Source organism: Lampetra planeri, chromosome 10 (genome assembly GCF_965212315.1).
Source record: "Lampetra planeri chromosome 10, kcLamPlan1.2.h2, whole genome shotgun sequence".
Classification (NCBI taxonomy): domain Eukaryota; kingdom Metazoa; phylum Chordata; class Hyperoartia; order Petromyzontiformes; family Petromyzontidae; genus Lampetra; species Lampetra planeri.
This window is the reverse complement of record NC_136116.1, coordinates 13,707,966-13,723,923: the sequence shown is the minus strand read 5'-3', so window position 1 is coordinate 13,723,923 and position 15,958 is coordinate 13,707,966. Positions and strand designations below refer to the sequence as shown.

The 15,958-nt window shown below is 50.3% G+C and overlaps 1 protein-coding gene across 1 annotated transcript; it reads left to right on the top strand.

The window, feature by feature from the left end:
* Window positions 1-5,743: 5,743 nt before the first annotated feature.
* On the top strand, window positions 5,744-15,585 carry LOC144721149 (uncharacterized). Its single transcript, XM_078598544.1, has 2 exons — window positions 5,744-5,750; window positions 9,159-15,585. The coding sequence occupies exons 1-2, from the start codon at window positions 5,744-5,746 to the stop codon at window positions 10,832-10,834; spliced, it is 1,683 nt and encodes a 560-aa protein (XP_078454670.1). The 3' UTR covers window positions 10,835-15,585.
* The last annotated feature ends 373 nt before the right edge of the window (window positions 15,586-15,958 follow it).

The window sequence follows — 15,958 nt, the reverse complement described above, 5'->3', positions numbered from 1 at the left end:
GGGTTGGCCGAGTTTGTTGTTGTTTGTTGATTGTGCGCCGCTGCCAACGCAGCATCGCCAACTGATTCGTTATTTGGTGTGCGCAGTACTGAATTCTAATATTGTGATACACGTATCACAATATTAGAATATTTACTTCTACTGGAGGAATCCGATAAGCTATAAAGCTTTTTTCTTTCACAGGTGCCCAGCAGAAATGCGTTGATAACAACGATTGAAGTGGTACTGTTGTCCTTCCCCGGCACCTCCGATTAGCACGGTTGACTGCGTACGGTGCGAAAGAAGTTCAACGTACATACACATTCCATAAACTCAATGGTAGCAGGGGCTGAGACGTAAAATTTGGTGGGTCAAGTTCACACTGGGCACGTGGCCTTCACCTGTACCGATAGTCCTTTACAGCACCAAGATTTTGGGGTCGAGAAGTGTTGAACAGAACAATTGAAAGCGGATGGAGACCCCTGGGAGATACGGAGAGCCATCTTGTGATCATCAGGACATGGCCCGTACAATAGCACCACCACCACAACCACCACAACCACCACCACAACCACCACCACGAGCAGCAACAGCAGCAGCCACCCTCTCTAAATTTGGCAATGCACAGTACTCACTCAACCGGTGTGTATGTACGTCAGTCCAATCTGAGCCCTGCATGCATTCCTGATCATTATTTATCATTGTGTGGCCAGCTAGGTGTGGTTGCCACCTCTAAGGTACGAAAAAAACACATCATGGGCAGAATATCTCACAAAACCGGAAGATGGGACATCTGTGAAAAATAGCTTTATAGCTCTTCGGATTCTTCCAGGAAAAATATTCTAAACTACATGTGAATTGATTGTCCTAAGTGGTGTATTATGATTATTATGCAACTGACAAAAGCCAGGACTATTAAAATCACGGTAAAATTGACAGATTTCCCTGGACAGCGGCCACCTCAAAGCGAAGTCGATCCTGGGAAACCGGGACAGGTTGCAGACTCAATCTCTCCCCGGGGCGACTGGGCGCACATCCACATTGTTGGCCTATAATCGTGGGTCTTCTTGGTTCTTTCGGTAAAGTCACGTAGAAGGGAAATAATAAAATAATAAAAACAAAACATAATAAAATACAATTCTCACGACGTTTCGGCCACAACGCAAGCAGCCGTCCTTGCGTTGTGGCCGAAACGTCGTGAGAATTGTATTTTATTATGTTTTATTTTTATTATTTTAATATTTCCCTTCTACGTGACTTTACCGAAAGAACCAAGAAGATGAATCCTTGCAGTCACGAAAGCTTTCAATCGAAATTTATAATCTTGGGTCTTTCGGTAAAGCCACGTAGATAGATCAGATAATACAAAAATAATAACATCACGTTTCGATCGCAACACAAGCCATCGTCATCAGGTGAGACATATCGTGGGAGAGCTGCTGAGAACAACTCCTTACCTTAGCAGCGCTCCCACCATCTCTTCTCAGAAGCTCTCCCGTGATATTTATCACCTGATGACGATTGCTTGTGTTGCGATCAAAACGTCGTGATATTGTTATTTTTAAAAAAAATTCATGATTTGATCGATCATCGTGGCTTTACCGAAAGACCCACGAATATGAATTCCTGCAGTCACGAAAACTTTACGTCAATTGTTGGGCTACGCTGTGCACCACCACAGGCCCATACCAGCCGAGGCTTGGGCACACGGACAGGTCATTCCGGCCTCGTTTTACAGGCACGAAGGTGGACTAATTCTAGATTTGAAGCTTTCGTGACTGCAAGGATTCATACTCTTAGGTTTTTTTCGGTCAAATCACGTAGGTAAAAAAGAAAATAAATAATAGAAATTCAGCTGTGACGGTCCCACCTGATGACGGAGACTTGTGTTGCCTCCGAAACGTCGTGATTTATTATTTTATTTCTATTATTATTTATCTTATTTATTATTTATTCAAAAAAATTTCCTCCATGATTTTACCGAAAAAAACCTAAGAGTGCGAAGGTGGACTAGTCGTCGTGTGTGTGTGCACAGCTCTTTGTAAATCGACTGCTGGATGAAGGCCTCCCCATGTCGTGCGGGGTTTGTTTGACCATACTTCACCGCACTGGTCGGTGTGGGTTGGTGAACGGGGTGGCCATGGACAGTTCATATAGATTGCTCAGGATGGCGGGTTCGTAAAGCAGTGCTCACATCACTGTGTGTCGCTGCTCTGCCCGTGCTCATTAAGCGTGTATTAAAATAATCCGATTGACCGTTTAGGTTAATGTGCTCAAACTAAGTGCAAGTCTACAAAAAATGCATACTGTGGCTGCAAAACCATAACAGCTAAAAATATTGTCACCCTTACTTTACATATAGACACACACATAGAGTTGGCGTATGTTACACGTGTAAATACATCTCAAGTTAAGTAAACCGCCATGGAAACAGAGTAAAGGAAAATGTGTCTTGGAGGCCAGTGAGCCAAAATGTCAACACGTTCATTTTCTCCTAGCGGCAGGGATAAACAACCTGTTACAGTATTTCTATTTTACCGCAGGAGTAGCAGTATATAGTTTTGGCATGTTTGCACATATTCAACATCACGCCATGTGCCACGTGTGAGCCGTAATGTTCCATGATTAATTGTTTAAAGGTAAATGCATAGCGAGGGGGATGATGTTGCAATGACTCTGGAAAGCTGCGATATTTGTCCACGTCGAGGGGTTAACATGACCCCAAGGCGGCAACACGACACCATCACAGACAACTTGCCTTGCCGCACTGCATACTCTCCGAAGGGTGAGCTTCGGATTCATTACAAAAATAATCTGATTTTTAAAGGCAATTTTGGATATATATAGATAGTTAACGTGATGTATGAATTCATCACGTAACCAACCGTGCTAATTGGAGGTGGGGGCGGAAGGGCATCAGACGAAACGCAAACTTTCAATGTAGACATGGCCCTCTCATCCATGTGAACGATTGTAATTGAGTGCAACAATACACGTCAATTGTTGCCTGAAACTAGGCCTCGGCAAGGTAAAGTAGTTTACCCTTTTTACCAGGTAACAGAGTAAAGGTGTCGACCATGCCAAGGGGTAAGGTAAAGGGCAGGGTAAAGTATTCTTAGGTTTTTTCGGTAAAGTCACGTAGGTAAAACATAAAAATTAATGAAAATAAAATAAAGTAAAAACAAAAATCACGACGTTTCGGAGGCAACACAAGTCTCCGTCATCAGGTGGGACCGTCACAGCCGAATTAGCTGCATCAAGTGAGGCAATGATCATTGATCACTTGATGACGGAGACTTGTGTTGCCTCCGAAACGTCGTGATTTTTGTTTTTATTTTATTTTCATTAATTTTGATGTTTTACCTACGTGACTTTACCGAAACAACCTAAGAATATGATTCCTTGCAGTCACGAAAGCTTCAAATCTAGGCAGGGTAAAGGTAGCGCGAAGTATTACCTGCTGAATACCTTGTGTTTACCGCTCGCTAAAAGCTCCGTGGCGCAGTCCGTGGCCTCCATTTAGAATTGGAATCATCGAGAGTATTCTCTATATGAATAAAGCCCTCTTCCTAGCATTTACCTGTTATAAACCTTTTTCATGTGTAGTAGTACCCCAGTAATTACCCTGTAATCGGGTAGTTTGTATGGGGTAAGGGTAAAAGGTAGGGTAAAGGTAGGCTCGTTGTTTTTACCTTTTACCTTAACTTGCTAAAGGGTAAAAGGTAAGTGTAGAGTGATTGAATTGTGGTAAGGGTAATAGGTAGGGTAAAGGTAGGCTCGTTGTTTTTACCTTTTACCTTACCTTGCCGAGGCCTACCTGAAACTTCAACAAAACATCGCTGTTGCACTGTTATGCAATGCTGATGGAAATACTGACGAAACTAAGCTGCGTCTGGGACCCCAAGATCACGACTTATAATGATCGCATTCAACGAAAAAAGCTGCAGTCTATTTATTTTGCAGTGTTCTTCGTAAAGAAGGCAGTGCTGATTGACTTTAGCTGCCTGTGGGTGTAGCATTACGTGAAGCTTTGCCCATAACTACTTCTGGGTGAGTATATATATACAGGGTTAAACATTTGTAAACCGCGTTGTGTTTTTATACCAAAGAGCAATATTGGCCGTGTTCGCAAGGACACATTGAATTTAATGAACACAATATGTGTTTGGATGCCACCAAGGTTGTGTCGTACAAACAACTACTGGCTCCTACTGTGGGAACGGGGATTTGTGACCATTGGCTCACGGCTGCAAATGTTGACGAGAAAATCCCCACCATTTTCTGAGCATGGAAACACTAAATAAGAAATGTAATAAAAATAATAATTATAAAATAACAGGCAAATAACACGTACAGTACAGAACTGTGTTGTGTTATGTTTGAGGTGTGAAAAAAACCCTGTTTTTATTTAAACGAACCTGCAACTTAATATAAAAGTTAATATATCATCACTTAGGCGGCACCTTGTTAACTCACATTATATAATAATTGTGTCCTATCCAGGAAAGCATAAGTTTTAAGACTGTTTTACAGGTGGGTCCTGCATTAGAATGTTGGGCTAATTTCCATTAATAAATGCAAACATTATAAAAAATAAAAATTTTGGGCGCCCTATAACTACGTTCAACATGCATAGATACATTCATTACAACAAAGGGATGTCTGTCTTACCACGTGACAAGCTGAGCCCCATGAATCTTATTCTACATTTTAACACGTAAGCTTTCGCGACCAATATCATCCTTAATACAGGTTTTTTTTTGGGTTAGATCGCGTAAATATGAATCCATCGTTAAACCCGTCACCATCCGACACAGCCAATTAGTAAGGTTTGTCATGTAAAGAGAACAAACCAATTGGTTACTGGTACGGCAACACCGGTGTGTTGGAGATCCACAACATTTACTTATTCTACATTTTGCACCACAGATGCAAGATGTCTCTTGAATGAAACCACTGCGCAGGTTTTTGGCGCTTGTTGCCGCTACAGCTCTCCGGCGTGCTTCAGGGTCGTGCCACATGATGTCCGACGTTTCGCCCCGCGTTCTGGCAGCTTGTTCAGGAACCCGAGGAAACATTCCGCCGTGTGTATTTAGTGAACCGTGTGTGTGGTTGTCGGCTCCGTGAGAGGAACGCTCACAGCACGGGGTGGCAGTGCCCATAGAACAGCCTCTTAGGCAGCAGAATGTGCCCACACAGGGACCGAAGCTCCGTCCAAATTCACATTCAAACAAATAAACTCTGCAAAGTACAAATACCAAACACCTGAAAGACAGAAAAGGGATTATAAATAAGCCAGTATGCTTGGTTTGCTGTTGCTGAATAATCCAGGCCACAATGTTCACTCGCTCAAATGCGCGAGGGTAGGTGCTGATCTGTGGAAATTCCACATTACTGTGCTGTGGCCCAGCCTCCCCTCCTCTGTCTCCACTCCCACCCAGGCTCCAGTCTCAGGTTTGAGCCTCTCTCCTCTCACTGTCTTCATCACACGGAGGAACTAAAATAAAAACAAACCGAATAATTTTCGGATGAGGTCATCTCCACTCTGTGTCAGTCATGGGAGTTGTTTGGCAATACTTCACTATACTGGTCACTGAAGGCGGTGTTGGGGTGGGGGGTTGGGGAGCAGATGTCAGATACACGCGCACTATTCTTGATCAGAGGAAGCTCCTCGGAGTGGCTGGGAAGCACTCCAATTAATCAGAGTGCGAATATGTATTTCTACCGAAGGAATCCGATGAGCAATCAAGCTCTTGTTTCACAGATGTCCGGTAGGGCGATCATCACAGTCAACGCCATCGATGCCATCTCGCCATCGCCTCCTTCCTTCTGACAGCTGACAAAGCAGCTGTCAGCTGTCCACCCTCCCTGCCGTGCTGCTTTTCACTCTCTCGCGCTCAGACCGTTGGTGTCGTACCCTCTGGTCGGTACCCTCCGCGCTTGATTTTGTTTTGCCGCGCCCTATCGGAGGGCCGCAGGGCACGGCAAATAATGAGGTGCCCTCCGATTAGCACGGTTGGATACGTACGGTGCAAATGAAGTTAGAAAAAAAATACAAAGATCACCCGTATGGCTTAACAGACTGTTGGGGCAAGTGCTGTTAGCGAGCTCCTATGAAGGCCGGCAAATAATGAGGTGCCCTCCGATTGGCACGGTTGGATACGTACGGTGCGAATGAAGTTACAAAAAAATACAAAGATCACCCGTATGGCTTAACAGACTGTTGGGGCAAGTGCTGTTAGCGAGCACCTATGAAGGCCGGCACGGCACACGAGGGGGTGGGTGGCCAGCACCACGCCCGCCCGCCTTTGTCTCCCCACCGGCGATGGTTTTACACACCGCACCAGGTACTCATTTGAGGCTGAGTCGGCCTAGGGGAAGCCCAGGACCCGGTTCTGATAATCGTCGCTGATGTTGGCCGTGAGCGAGAATCGAACTCGGGTCGCCGGGTTCGTAGCGCAGCGTAGCGCTCACCGCGACACCACCACTCCACAACACGCGCACAACAACAACAACAACCGCCATTCGCCACTAAGTGGCGGTGACGTCACCACGACGCTTGTGCCAGGCCATGTGCACCTTGAGGCCACGTGAAGTGTCGAACGCCCGCTGGCAGGAGGTCACGGGGCAGACCCAGGTGCCACGGGTCGACTGACCGAGATGACCGAGATGACTGACTGATGCACCACCTGTGCCCCCTACTGTGCCAACTTGCTGTGCTTTAGCCACCCGGCGCTCTGCTCGTTGTTGTGAGCGTCGCTCCTCCGCCCTCCGTTGTTGTTGGAGGGCGACTGCCTCCAACTGCCCAGTAGCGTCCTTCACGAGCCTCCTCCACTGAGGCCGATCTTGACACCGCTGGTACCAGTCATCGGCAAGTCCACTCAGCTCCACGTCCTCCTGTACCACATCACTCCATCTCTTCTCTAGCCCGTGCCGCGCCCGTTTAGCCCCCTCGATCCGGCCGAACAAAAGCTGCTTAGGCATGCGGTGGCTGGGCATGCGGGCTACATGACCCAGCCAACGCAGCCTTGCCTGCCGGAGGAGCTCACTGATGGGACTTTGCCCAGATCTTTCAAGGACTTGTGAGCTCCTCACACAATCCAGCCTGGTTAAACCCAGGATGGATCGTAGGCAGGCCAGCCTAAATGTTTCCAACCGGCGAAGATGCTCCACTAGGGGGGTCCACGTTTCGCAAGCGTAGAGAAGGGAGGGAATGACCGTGGCCGAAAAGACCTGAAGCTTCGTGCGGAGCGACAGACCAGGTAGCTTCCACACAGCGTTACGCAACCGATGAAAAGATATTGCCGCTCGACTGATTCGGAGTGAGACCTCTGCTGATAAACTGGAGCCGGTCATAAGCACACTGCCCAGGTATGGGAAACTCTCCACTCTCTCCACAACTGCCCCATCACCAATTGGGAGTTGTGGGGGTGGAGTGTCCGATGGTACAAAATACCCAGGCAGGTGCTTAGTTTTGGTGGGGCTGATGGTAAGGCCCCACCTCTTAGTGGCACGCTCCAGTCTCAGCAGCAGCGTCTCCAACTCCTCTTCTGAATGAGCAGCTATTACCAAATCATCGGCATACATAACGTGGTTGACCAATAGGGAGCCATCCCTTGATCGCACCCGGGCGTCGATCAGCCTCCCATTATATCTGTACCAAATGGAAATTCCCCCGGTACAGCTATTGAAGGCTTCACGAACTACGCAGTCGAAATAGATGTTAAATAATGTGGGAGCCAGAGGACATCCCTGTCGCACCCCAAGGTGTACAGGGAAAGGCTCCGACTCCCGGCCACGTAGTTTTACCCGGGCCCGCTCACCATCATGAAGGTCCTTAATAATCGTGAGCAGAGGGTCAGGGACTCCGAAAGCACGAAGAACAACCCAGAGCCCAGTCCTACTGATGGTATCATAGGCCTTGACCAGGTCAATAAAGCAGAGATGTAGGTCTTTTTGGAATTCCCTACACCTCTGCTGTAGCAGACGGACAGAAAATATGGCATCTGTGCAGGACCGCCCTTTCCTGAAACCGCATTGGGGCTCCGCAAGCCTCTCCTCAGCGTGCCTAGCAAGGCGATGTTGAATAATCCTTGCCAGGACCTTACCCGGCACACTGAGGAGTGAGATGCCCCTGTAGTTGTTACAGTCGGTACGGTCCCCCTTCTTAAAGAGGGGGACCACCAGGGCATCCTTCCAGTCCTGCGGAACCCGTCCAGTGGTCCAGACTGTTGTTATGATGTCATGTAGGGCAGTCTGTGCACAAACGCCACCCTCCCTCAGCATTTCGCTTGGGAGATCATCTCTGCCCGGTGCCTTCCCTGGTCTCAGACTCCGGATCGCCCTCAGTACTTACCTCAACAGCTGGCACCTCAGCCAGCCACTCACAGGGGGTGACCTCTTCCAATATTTGAGGCACCGCAGCCTCAGCAGGGTTATCCCCACATACACACACACGCGCACACACACGCGCACACACACACACATACACACACGCGCACACACACACACGCGCACACACATACACACACACATACACACACGCGCACACACACACACGCGCAGACACATACACACACACGCACACATACACACACGCACACACACACACACGCGCGCACACACATACACACACACATACACACACGCGCACACACACACGCGCACACACACACGCGCACACACACACGCGCACGCACACACACACACGCGCACACACACACACACGCGCGCGCACACACACACGCGCACACACACACATACACATACACACGCGCACACACACACGCGCACACACATACACACACGCGCGCGCACACACATACACACACACGCGCACACACACACGCACACATACACACGCACACATACACACACACACGCGCACACACACACGCGCACACACACACACGCGCACACACACACGCGCACACACATACACACACACACACGCGCACACACACACGCGCACACACACACACATACACGCACACACATACACACACATACACACGCGCACGCGGCGCGTTGTCGCCGCTGATTCCACGACGTAAAGCCAGAGGTCGCAACCGGGTACCCGACAGCCGTACCCTGCCCGATACCCGGCTACCCGTACCCGGCCGGGTACGGGTAGACCGTGAGTCACTGGTGAGTCACCGTTTGTCACTCATTTCGGGTAGGGAACGGGTACCCATTTGCGACCCTGGTGCGGCCGGTTACGGGTAAGGAATCAAACCCCGTTGGCGACCTCTGCGTAAAGCCGCCCTCGCCTCGTTGTCGCGTTCTCTCGGCAGAGCACGACGGCTGGCACCTCCGCCGCGGCCACGAATTCCCGGACAAAGCGGCCGCCAGCACCGCCACTGCCGCCGCCTCGGCGCCCTTCGACGCGGAGGCGGACGAGGCCGCCGCGGGCTCGCAGCTCGCCAAGTGGCAGGACAGCCACGAGCCCGGCAAGCCGCGCGGGGTGCCGCCGCAGGACATCCTGCGGCTGCTTCAGAGGGGGCCTCCCCCCCTGCTCGCGGACCCCTCCTTCGACAAGCAGCAGCAGCAGCACGGCTCCTCGGCCAAGGGCGGCGGTCACCTGCTGCGGCTGCTGTCCGAGCGGCGGGAGGGCAGCTTCCCCCCGCACTTCCTGACCACCAACGCCGTGGGGGCGAAGGCCGGGGCCGCCGGAGGAGACGTCGGCGGCGAGTGGAGCGACGGCGGCTTCGAGTTGGGCGGCACGACGCCCGCCGGCTTCTCCTGGGACCAGGGCCACTTGGACGACGGCGCGCACGACTTCGGGGACGACGCGGAGGCGGATGAGGACGTGGAAGAGGAGGAGGAGGAAGAGGAGGAGGAGGAGAGGCACGAGGAGGGGGAGGACAATCAAGAGGAGGCAGATGAAGAGGACGAGGAGCGTGAAGAGGAAGCGGAGGAGGAAGAGCGGAGGGCGGAGGATGACGGGCAGACGGGAGAGGAGGAACGTGATGATGAAGATGAGCAGGAGCAGCAGAGAGAGCGGACGAGCAAGGGCGGCGTGGACGAGGATTCGCCGTACGACGGCGGCGAACCTCAGGAAGCGTCCACGACCTCGCGCGAGCCGGACCGGGAGGACGCGGAGGACGTGGAGGACGCGGCCGCGCCGACGCTCTCGGCGCTGCCGCTGCCCGGCGCCGCCTCTCCGGGAGACGAGGAGGATGAGGAGGATGAGCCCCTGCGGCCGGGCTGGAGCGACGCGGAGAGGGCGGCCGTCGCCACCGACCGCCCGCCCGTGTGGCCGGGGGAAGCGGTGGGCACGGGAGACGGCGAGACGACCCCCGAGACGACCCCCGAGACGTTCGCGACCGACAGCGTCGACGACGACCACGAGGACGAGGACGACGACAACAACAACGGCAATTTCGAGGACGGCGATGTCAATGCGAATGTCGAAGACGAGGATGAGGGTGACAACGACCACGACGGAGATGACGAGGACGTCCACGAGTCCTATCCAAGGTCGCCCACGCCGGCCGACCCCTGGCCAGGCGCCGAGGCTTCGGAGGAGCCCGTCGCTTCGGCGCTGCCCACGGACGCCGGCGAGGCGCTGCCGGAGGTTCGCACCGTGTCCGAGGTCGAAGGTCAGCAGCGGCACGACGGCGGCCCCACGCCGCAGCCGCGGCCGCCGTGCCCGGGAGGCGACTGCCCCTCGGACGAGCACGGCACCATCATCGCCATCATCGTGACCGTCCTGTGCGCGACGCTGGTGGTGGCCGTGATCGCCGTGTGGTGCTACAAGAAGCGGCAGCAGCAGCAGCAGTCGTCCACGTTCCAGCTCAACGGAAAGGGCCACTCGAGGCAGCGGGAAAACATTGAGATGCACCAGACTGTGTAGGGGCGGCGGCGGCGTCTCGGTGCCGGTGATGCACGGACGGTGTTGGGAGTGTTGATGTGCTACGGCCGCCTAAAGCATCATCGCGGTGGTCACGTTAGCAGCGGGCGGGTTACCAGAAGTATTTGTTCGATCACGCCCAGGGCTTCGTTTCAGCCGAAGCTATCCGGGGCTGAGCACCAGAAAATATCCCCGCCCTCCCCTGGAAAATATCCCCGCGAAATTACGCCCCTGGTTATACCTTTTTTTCTGTTTGTAATCAGATTGCCATTGCTTAGCGTGTGCAAGTTCGTTGCTGTTTATGGTTACTTTCATTGAAAGAAATAGCCCACAATAATGATTCAAGGTTGTAAACGATTGTGGTCGCAGCTTGGCTTCATGTCAGCACAGCAGCCAAATGCTCACCGATCATTCGGCAAAGCCTCCAATCACAACCTAGATCGGATCAGCATAATGTACGTTAACTCAAAGAGAGTAATCATAGCAGTGGTCAAATACTACAATCTCATCGTTTTGAAAACACCAAATATATTTCACATTGTACAACTTCCAGGAGTCAGTAATCGTGCTGATTACTTATTGAACAAATATTCAAACGTTTGCGGTCGGGAGACAGAATGAGAAATGCCACTCCAACAGAACACAAATTCTCAAGGGACATCTGCACTGTCACCAACTACTTTATCAGCCCTACGCTTCTCAGTCAACTGCGTTTAATTTGTCTAGGCACAGACTCCTCCTCTCTATCAGTCGCCGTGTCACCCATTACAAAACACCCAGAACCATACGCTTCAGACAAAAATCTAAAGACTTAAAAACATTCAATTGTCTATGGCTTGACCCATCACGCACCGAACTTTTGACCCGGAAGTTTCCCAGTTCGATGTCCCAGCAGGTCGGTTGAAACAACGGTGCAAGTTTCTCAAATCGTTCCGCCAATCCGTCCGCCCAGCGGTACGATTTGGCTTTGGCCACCCTCAGTCGATCGGCAGAGCCGCGTGTGGCCGAGTGAAGGGTGGGCCCGTGACTTCCGTTGCTTCCCAGACGGCTCGCCAGCGTGGAACGGGGTGAGCCAAAACAAATACCATCCGTAGGGCTCGCTCTCTCTATCTCGAGCTCACCTCGAGTGGAGGTCCTGCTGCCAATATATATTTCAGGGCTGCACCTTCACCTTTGACTAAAATCGATATCAGCACCGTGAAACATGTCACGCCTGACCAAAGTACGAGAACCTTCACCGGGACCCACCGGCTGTGGGTTGTTTGTCTGTGGATGCGATGGAAAGGGAACCCACGAAAGTTGTCGCCCCGCACGAATTCTGCACAGTGATACGAATAACTTTCGAAGCAAACCGACTGCCACGTAAACCTCACAGCTGCGATGATTCAACTACGGTCTGTAATGCAGGGCAGAGTTGTTGGTGAAACAGCCGCTGGACTTTGAAAGGTCGGGAGATATATTGCTTCTGAAACTCGAGCGAGAAGTCGAGAGTGGCGAAATGATTGTTGACAGTTTGATTTAACCTTAAACTCCACGAGGTCTCTCAATAGCCTTCGGTTAATAGTAGCAAGCATGTTTAATTACTTTCAAATGGCTCCTTCCCAACACTGTATGTGGAGAAATTAATAGAAGAGTTGGTATTGCAGTGTCCTGCAGTGAACGCTATTTAATTTGCAAGCCACGTTAACAAGCATCCAGCCAACATGTGCATAGCGCTAGATAGCTTATCAGAACGTCCCACCCAGACATCTAAGTCACCTTCATAATGTGTTGATATTTGATATCCGTATATTGGGAAGTAAATCTATATTTTTATACTGGTGAAATGTTATCCATAAACCCAAGTCTATAAATGCATATTACTGACAAATTAAAACCAGTTAACCACTTATCGTGATGGTTGCTGATGAATATGCCACATAATATAGTTTTTTTGGGTTAGATCACGGAAATATGTGTCGTTAAACCCTCCACCACCCGACATAGCCAATTCGTAAGGTTTATCATGCAAACAGAACATGGCAATTAGTTACTAATACAGCACGCCGGTGTGTTGGAGAGTAAACCCGCAACATTTACAGTATGTAGATTTGCTCTCCAACACACCGGTGTGCTGTACTAGTAACGAATTGGGCACGTTCTGTTTACGTGACAACCCTTCCTAGTTGGCTGTGTCGGTTCGTGGCGGGTTTAACAACACGTTTATATATTTACGCGTTCTAACCCCAAAAAACCTCTGTTATGGATGATATTGATCGCGAAAGCCTCCTAAGTGTTAAACTGAATATGCCACAGTCAATAATTCAATCCTGGCCCTAAGTCCGATGCTTCGAAACGCCACCAATGCATTTGCAGAGGCCAGCTCACTACCCAGCTGGGAGTTGCTATTTGAGGTGGTCTCTGAGCCGCGAGTCAAGCCGAGAAGATATTTTACCGCTGTGATTTTCAATCGTTGGCAACGTCGCTTCCATTTTTCGTACTCCTGGCCACCCCGGCAGGATGAAGTGTTGCTTGTGCTACTTAACAAAGGCACACAAATACGCGTTTCAGTCGCTGTACACTCCACACTATTACGGTGTTTCTCAAACTCGTTTGGGCCGCGGATCACTCGGCTGACACAAACATTTTCGCGGACCGCCCAGCCACCGCTGACAAAACGCATTCACTTCGTACCAGTTGTACAAAATTATTCATATTACCGGAACACACATTTTTTTTCTTTAACGCATCTATGAAGGTTGTGTTTAGGGGGTGGCATTGAGATCTTAGGGTTAGGGTAGTTGAATGAGGGTATATTACCTAACTTAATTTGAAAATTAAATATGAGTAAAACATTATTTCGCGGAAGAAACTGAAGGTGTTAACGTTGTCATTATTGTCCGGATCAACCTGCGTTTGTGTCACAGCCCTGGGACCACCTGGAGGACCGTCGTGGATCACTCCCCGGTGGTAACGGGGACCGCTCTCTGACAGCCACTGCTCTGTGACACGGAGACACACAAACATGGACATTGACAAAGCGAGTGGAACAAAAGCTGGGAAGCGCGCAGAGAAGCATTGCATGGTGCATGCTTGGAAATGCATTGAGAGAGACAGAGCGAGAGAGAGAAAGCGGGGAACGCGTGGGCTAGAGGACATCCGGCACTGAGTGAGCGAGAGACACGGGGACGCGGTCGCTAGAAGCGGGCGGTCGAGCCTAGCGACGGAACGGCAGCCAGGGGGGGGGAGGAGGGGAGGGATGCCCCCGAGAGGACGCCCACGGCAGGGATGGAGCAGTGGAATCGGCACGAGTGCGGGAGTTAGACGGAGCTGACATCGCGGGATTCGTGAGAGCTGGTGGCGGCGGCGGCTTAGGGGGAGGCCTTGATCCAGCAGTGGATAGAGGTTGACTGAGTAGTAGTTTCGTGATTCGTTACTTTGTCCACATTATAAGAATTTTGATGGCAACAATTAACATGGTTCATTTGAGTCTATTTTACTTTTTATTTTACCAGGTAAGGCGCACTGAGCTATACAGCTTTGTTTCAGCAGCGGGCCTGGCCACAAATTAAAGCTCAACTTAGTGGCTTGTCATGTAGAAATGTATTGCAGCCAAATACTCAACACGCTTGTTTCTAAATGTTGAGAGGGAAAAACCGGAGGACCCGGAGAAAAATCCACGCGACCACGGGGAGAACACGCAAACTCCAAACATACAGCAGGTGTCAGAGTCGGGATCGAATGCACGACCTTCTGCATAGCAAGCGAGGGAGTTTCATTCTCGCCACAGTGGCGTCGTGAATCTACGAGGATTGTAACTTCACAAGTTACAGTGGCATGCCACGTGCTTTCTCATCCCGCACAGCCACATGCATCGTTCCTCTAAAGCCAAATAATTGTATTACTGTGCAGGGGGCGAACAGCGTTACATCCTGCGGTTCTGAAGTCTTTAAACGCTTGGTTGAAACCCATAGACTGTGGCACTGATTATCCCCTGACAGAGAAAACGAAAATACAGTAGAAGTAATCTTATCTGCGGTAATGTGGGAGATGAACATCGCGGATCTTATTATCAGTGGAGTTATCTGGAGAATGTACTCCACCTATCCATGAAAAAAAAATGGCTAAAAATGCTGCACAATGCAGAATGCGAAAAATCTGCAAATAATTGTGGATAATAGGAAGGATAGGGTATCAGATAACATGAGTTCTACTGTAAAAGCATTTGCTTCTTGGAAATCAACCAGTGAGGCCTGGGAAATAGACAGGTCATGAAGCCACACGTTGCAGAGCTTTGTAATTGCGTGATTTCGTGTGGGTTGTTCAGTGTTGTTAACACGAGGATATATCGCCGAGTGTAACTTAATTATATATCCGTAGACGTGACTACAGGCGTGATGTATAAAATGGTAGAGGGCTTAGTTAAAATCTGTCCAGAAATGCCGATGCTTCTGTATATTTTATGATAAAAAAAAACGTCTGTACCCTCGTGCAGAACATAGTGACGTGGCATTGGTGTTGTTTTACCTTGACAGAATGTAAAGTGTACTGCGGTGATTAGAGAGAATGTCTGCTGGCAGGAGTTGAGGGTTTTTGTAAAACAGGAATCGCATGTGAAGTGGATTTAAGTCACAGAATATGTTTCCATGAGGAAAAAATATATATAAACGATCGTTATGATATAGCAATGGACAGGGAGAGTGGGTTGCGTATGATTGCATTGAGGCGTTTGGCAAATGTGAGGTCCAGTAATAAAATTAGCGGAATTTATTAAATCCTTACTAGTTCAGTTATCCGTTTATAATGTAAGTTAACATCTGCACACTCACACGAACACACCACACACACACACAATCGCACACAACAACAACAATCGCTATTCGCCACTAAGTGGCGGTGACGGCACCACGGCGCTTGTGCCAGGCTATGTGCGCGTTAAGGCCACGTGAGGTGTCGAACGCCCGCTGGCAGGAGGTCACGGGACAGACCCAGCAGGTACCATAGGTCGACTGATTCAGATGACTGGCCGATGCACTACCTGTGCCCCCTACAGTGCCACACTCACGCACTCACTCGCACACACTCACACGGGCACACACGTCACGAGCCAGCAAGAGCGTGGCTTCTGGAAGCCAACGTCTTCAGCTG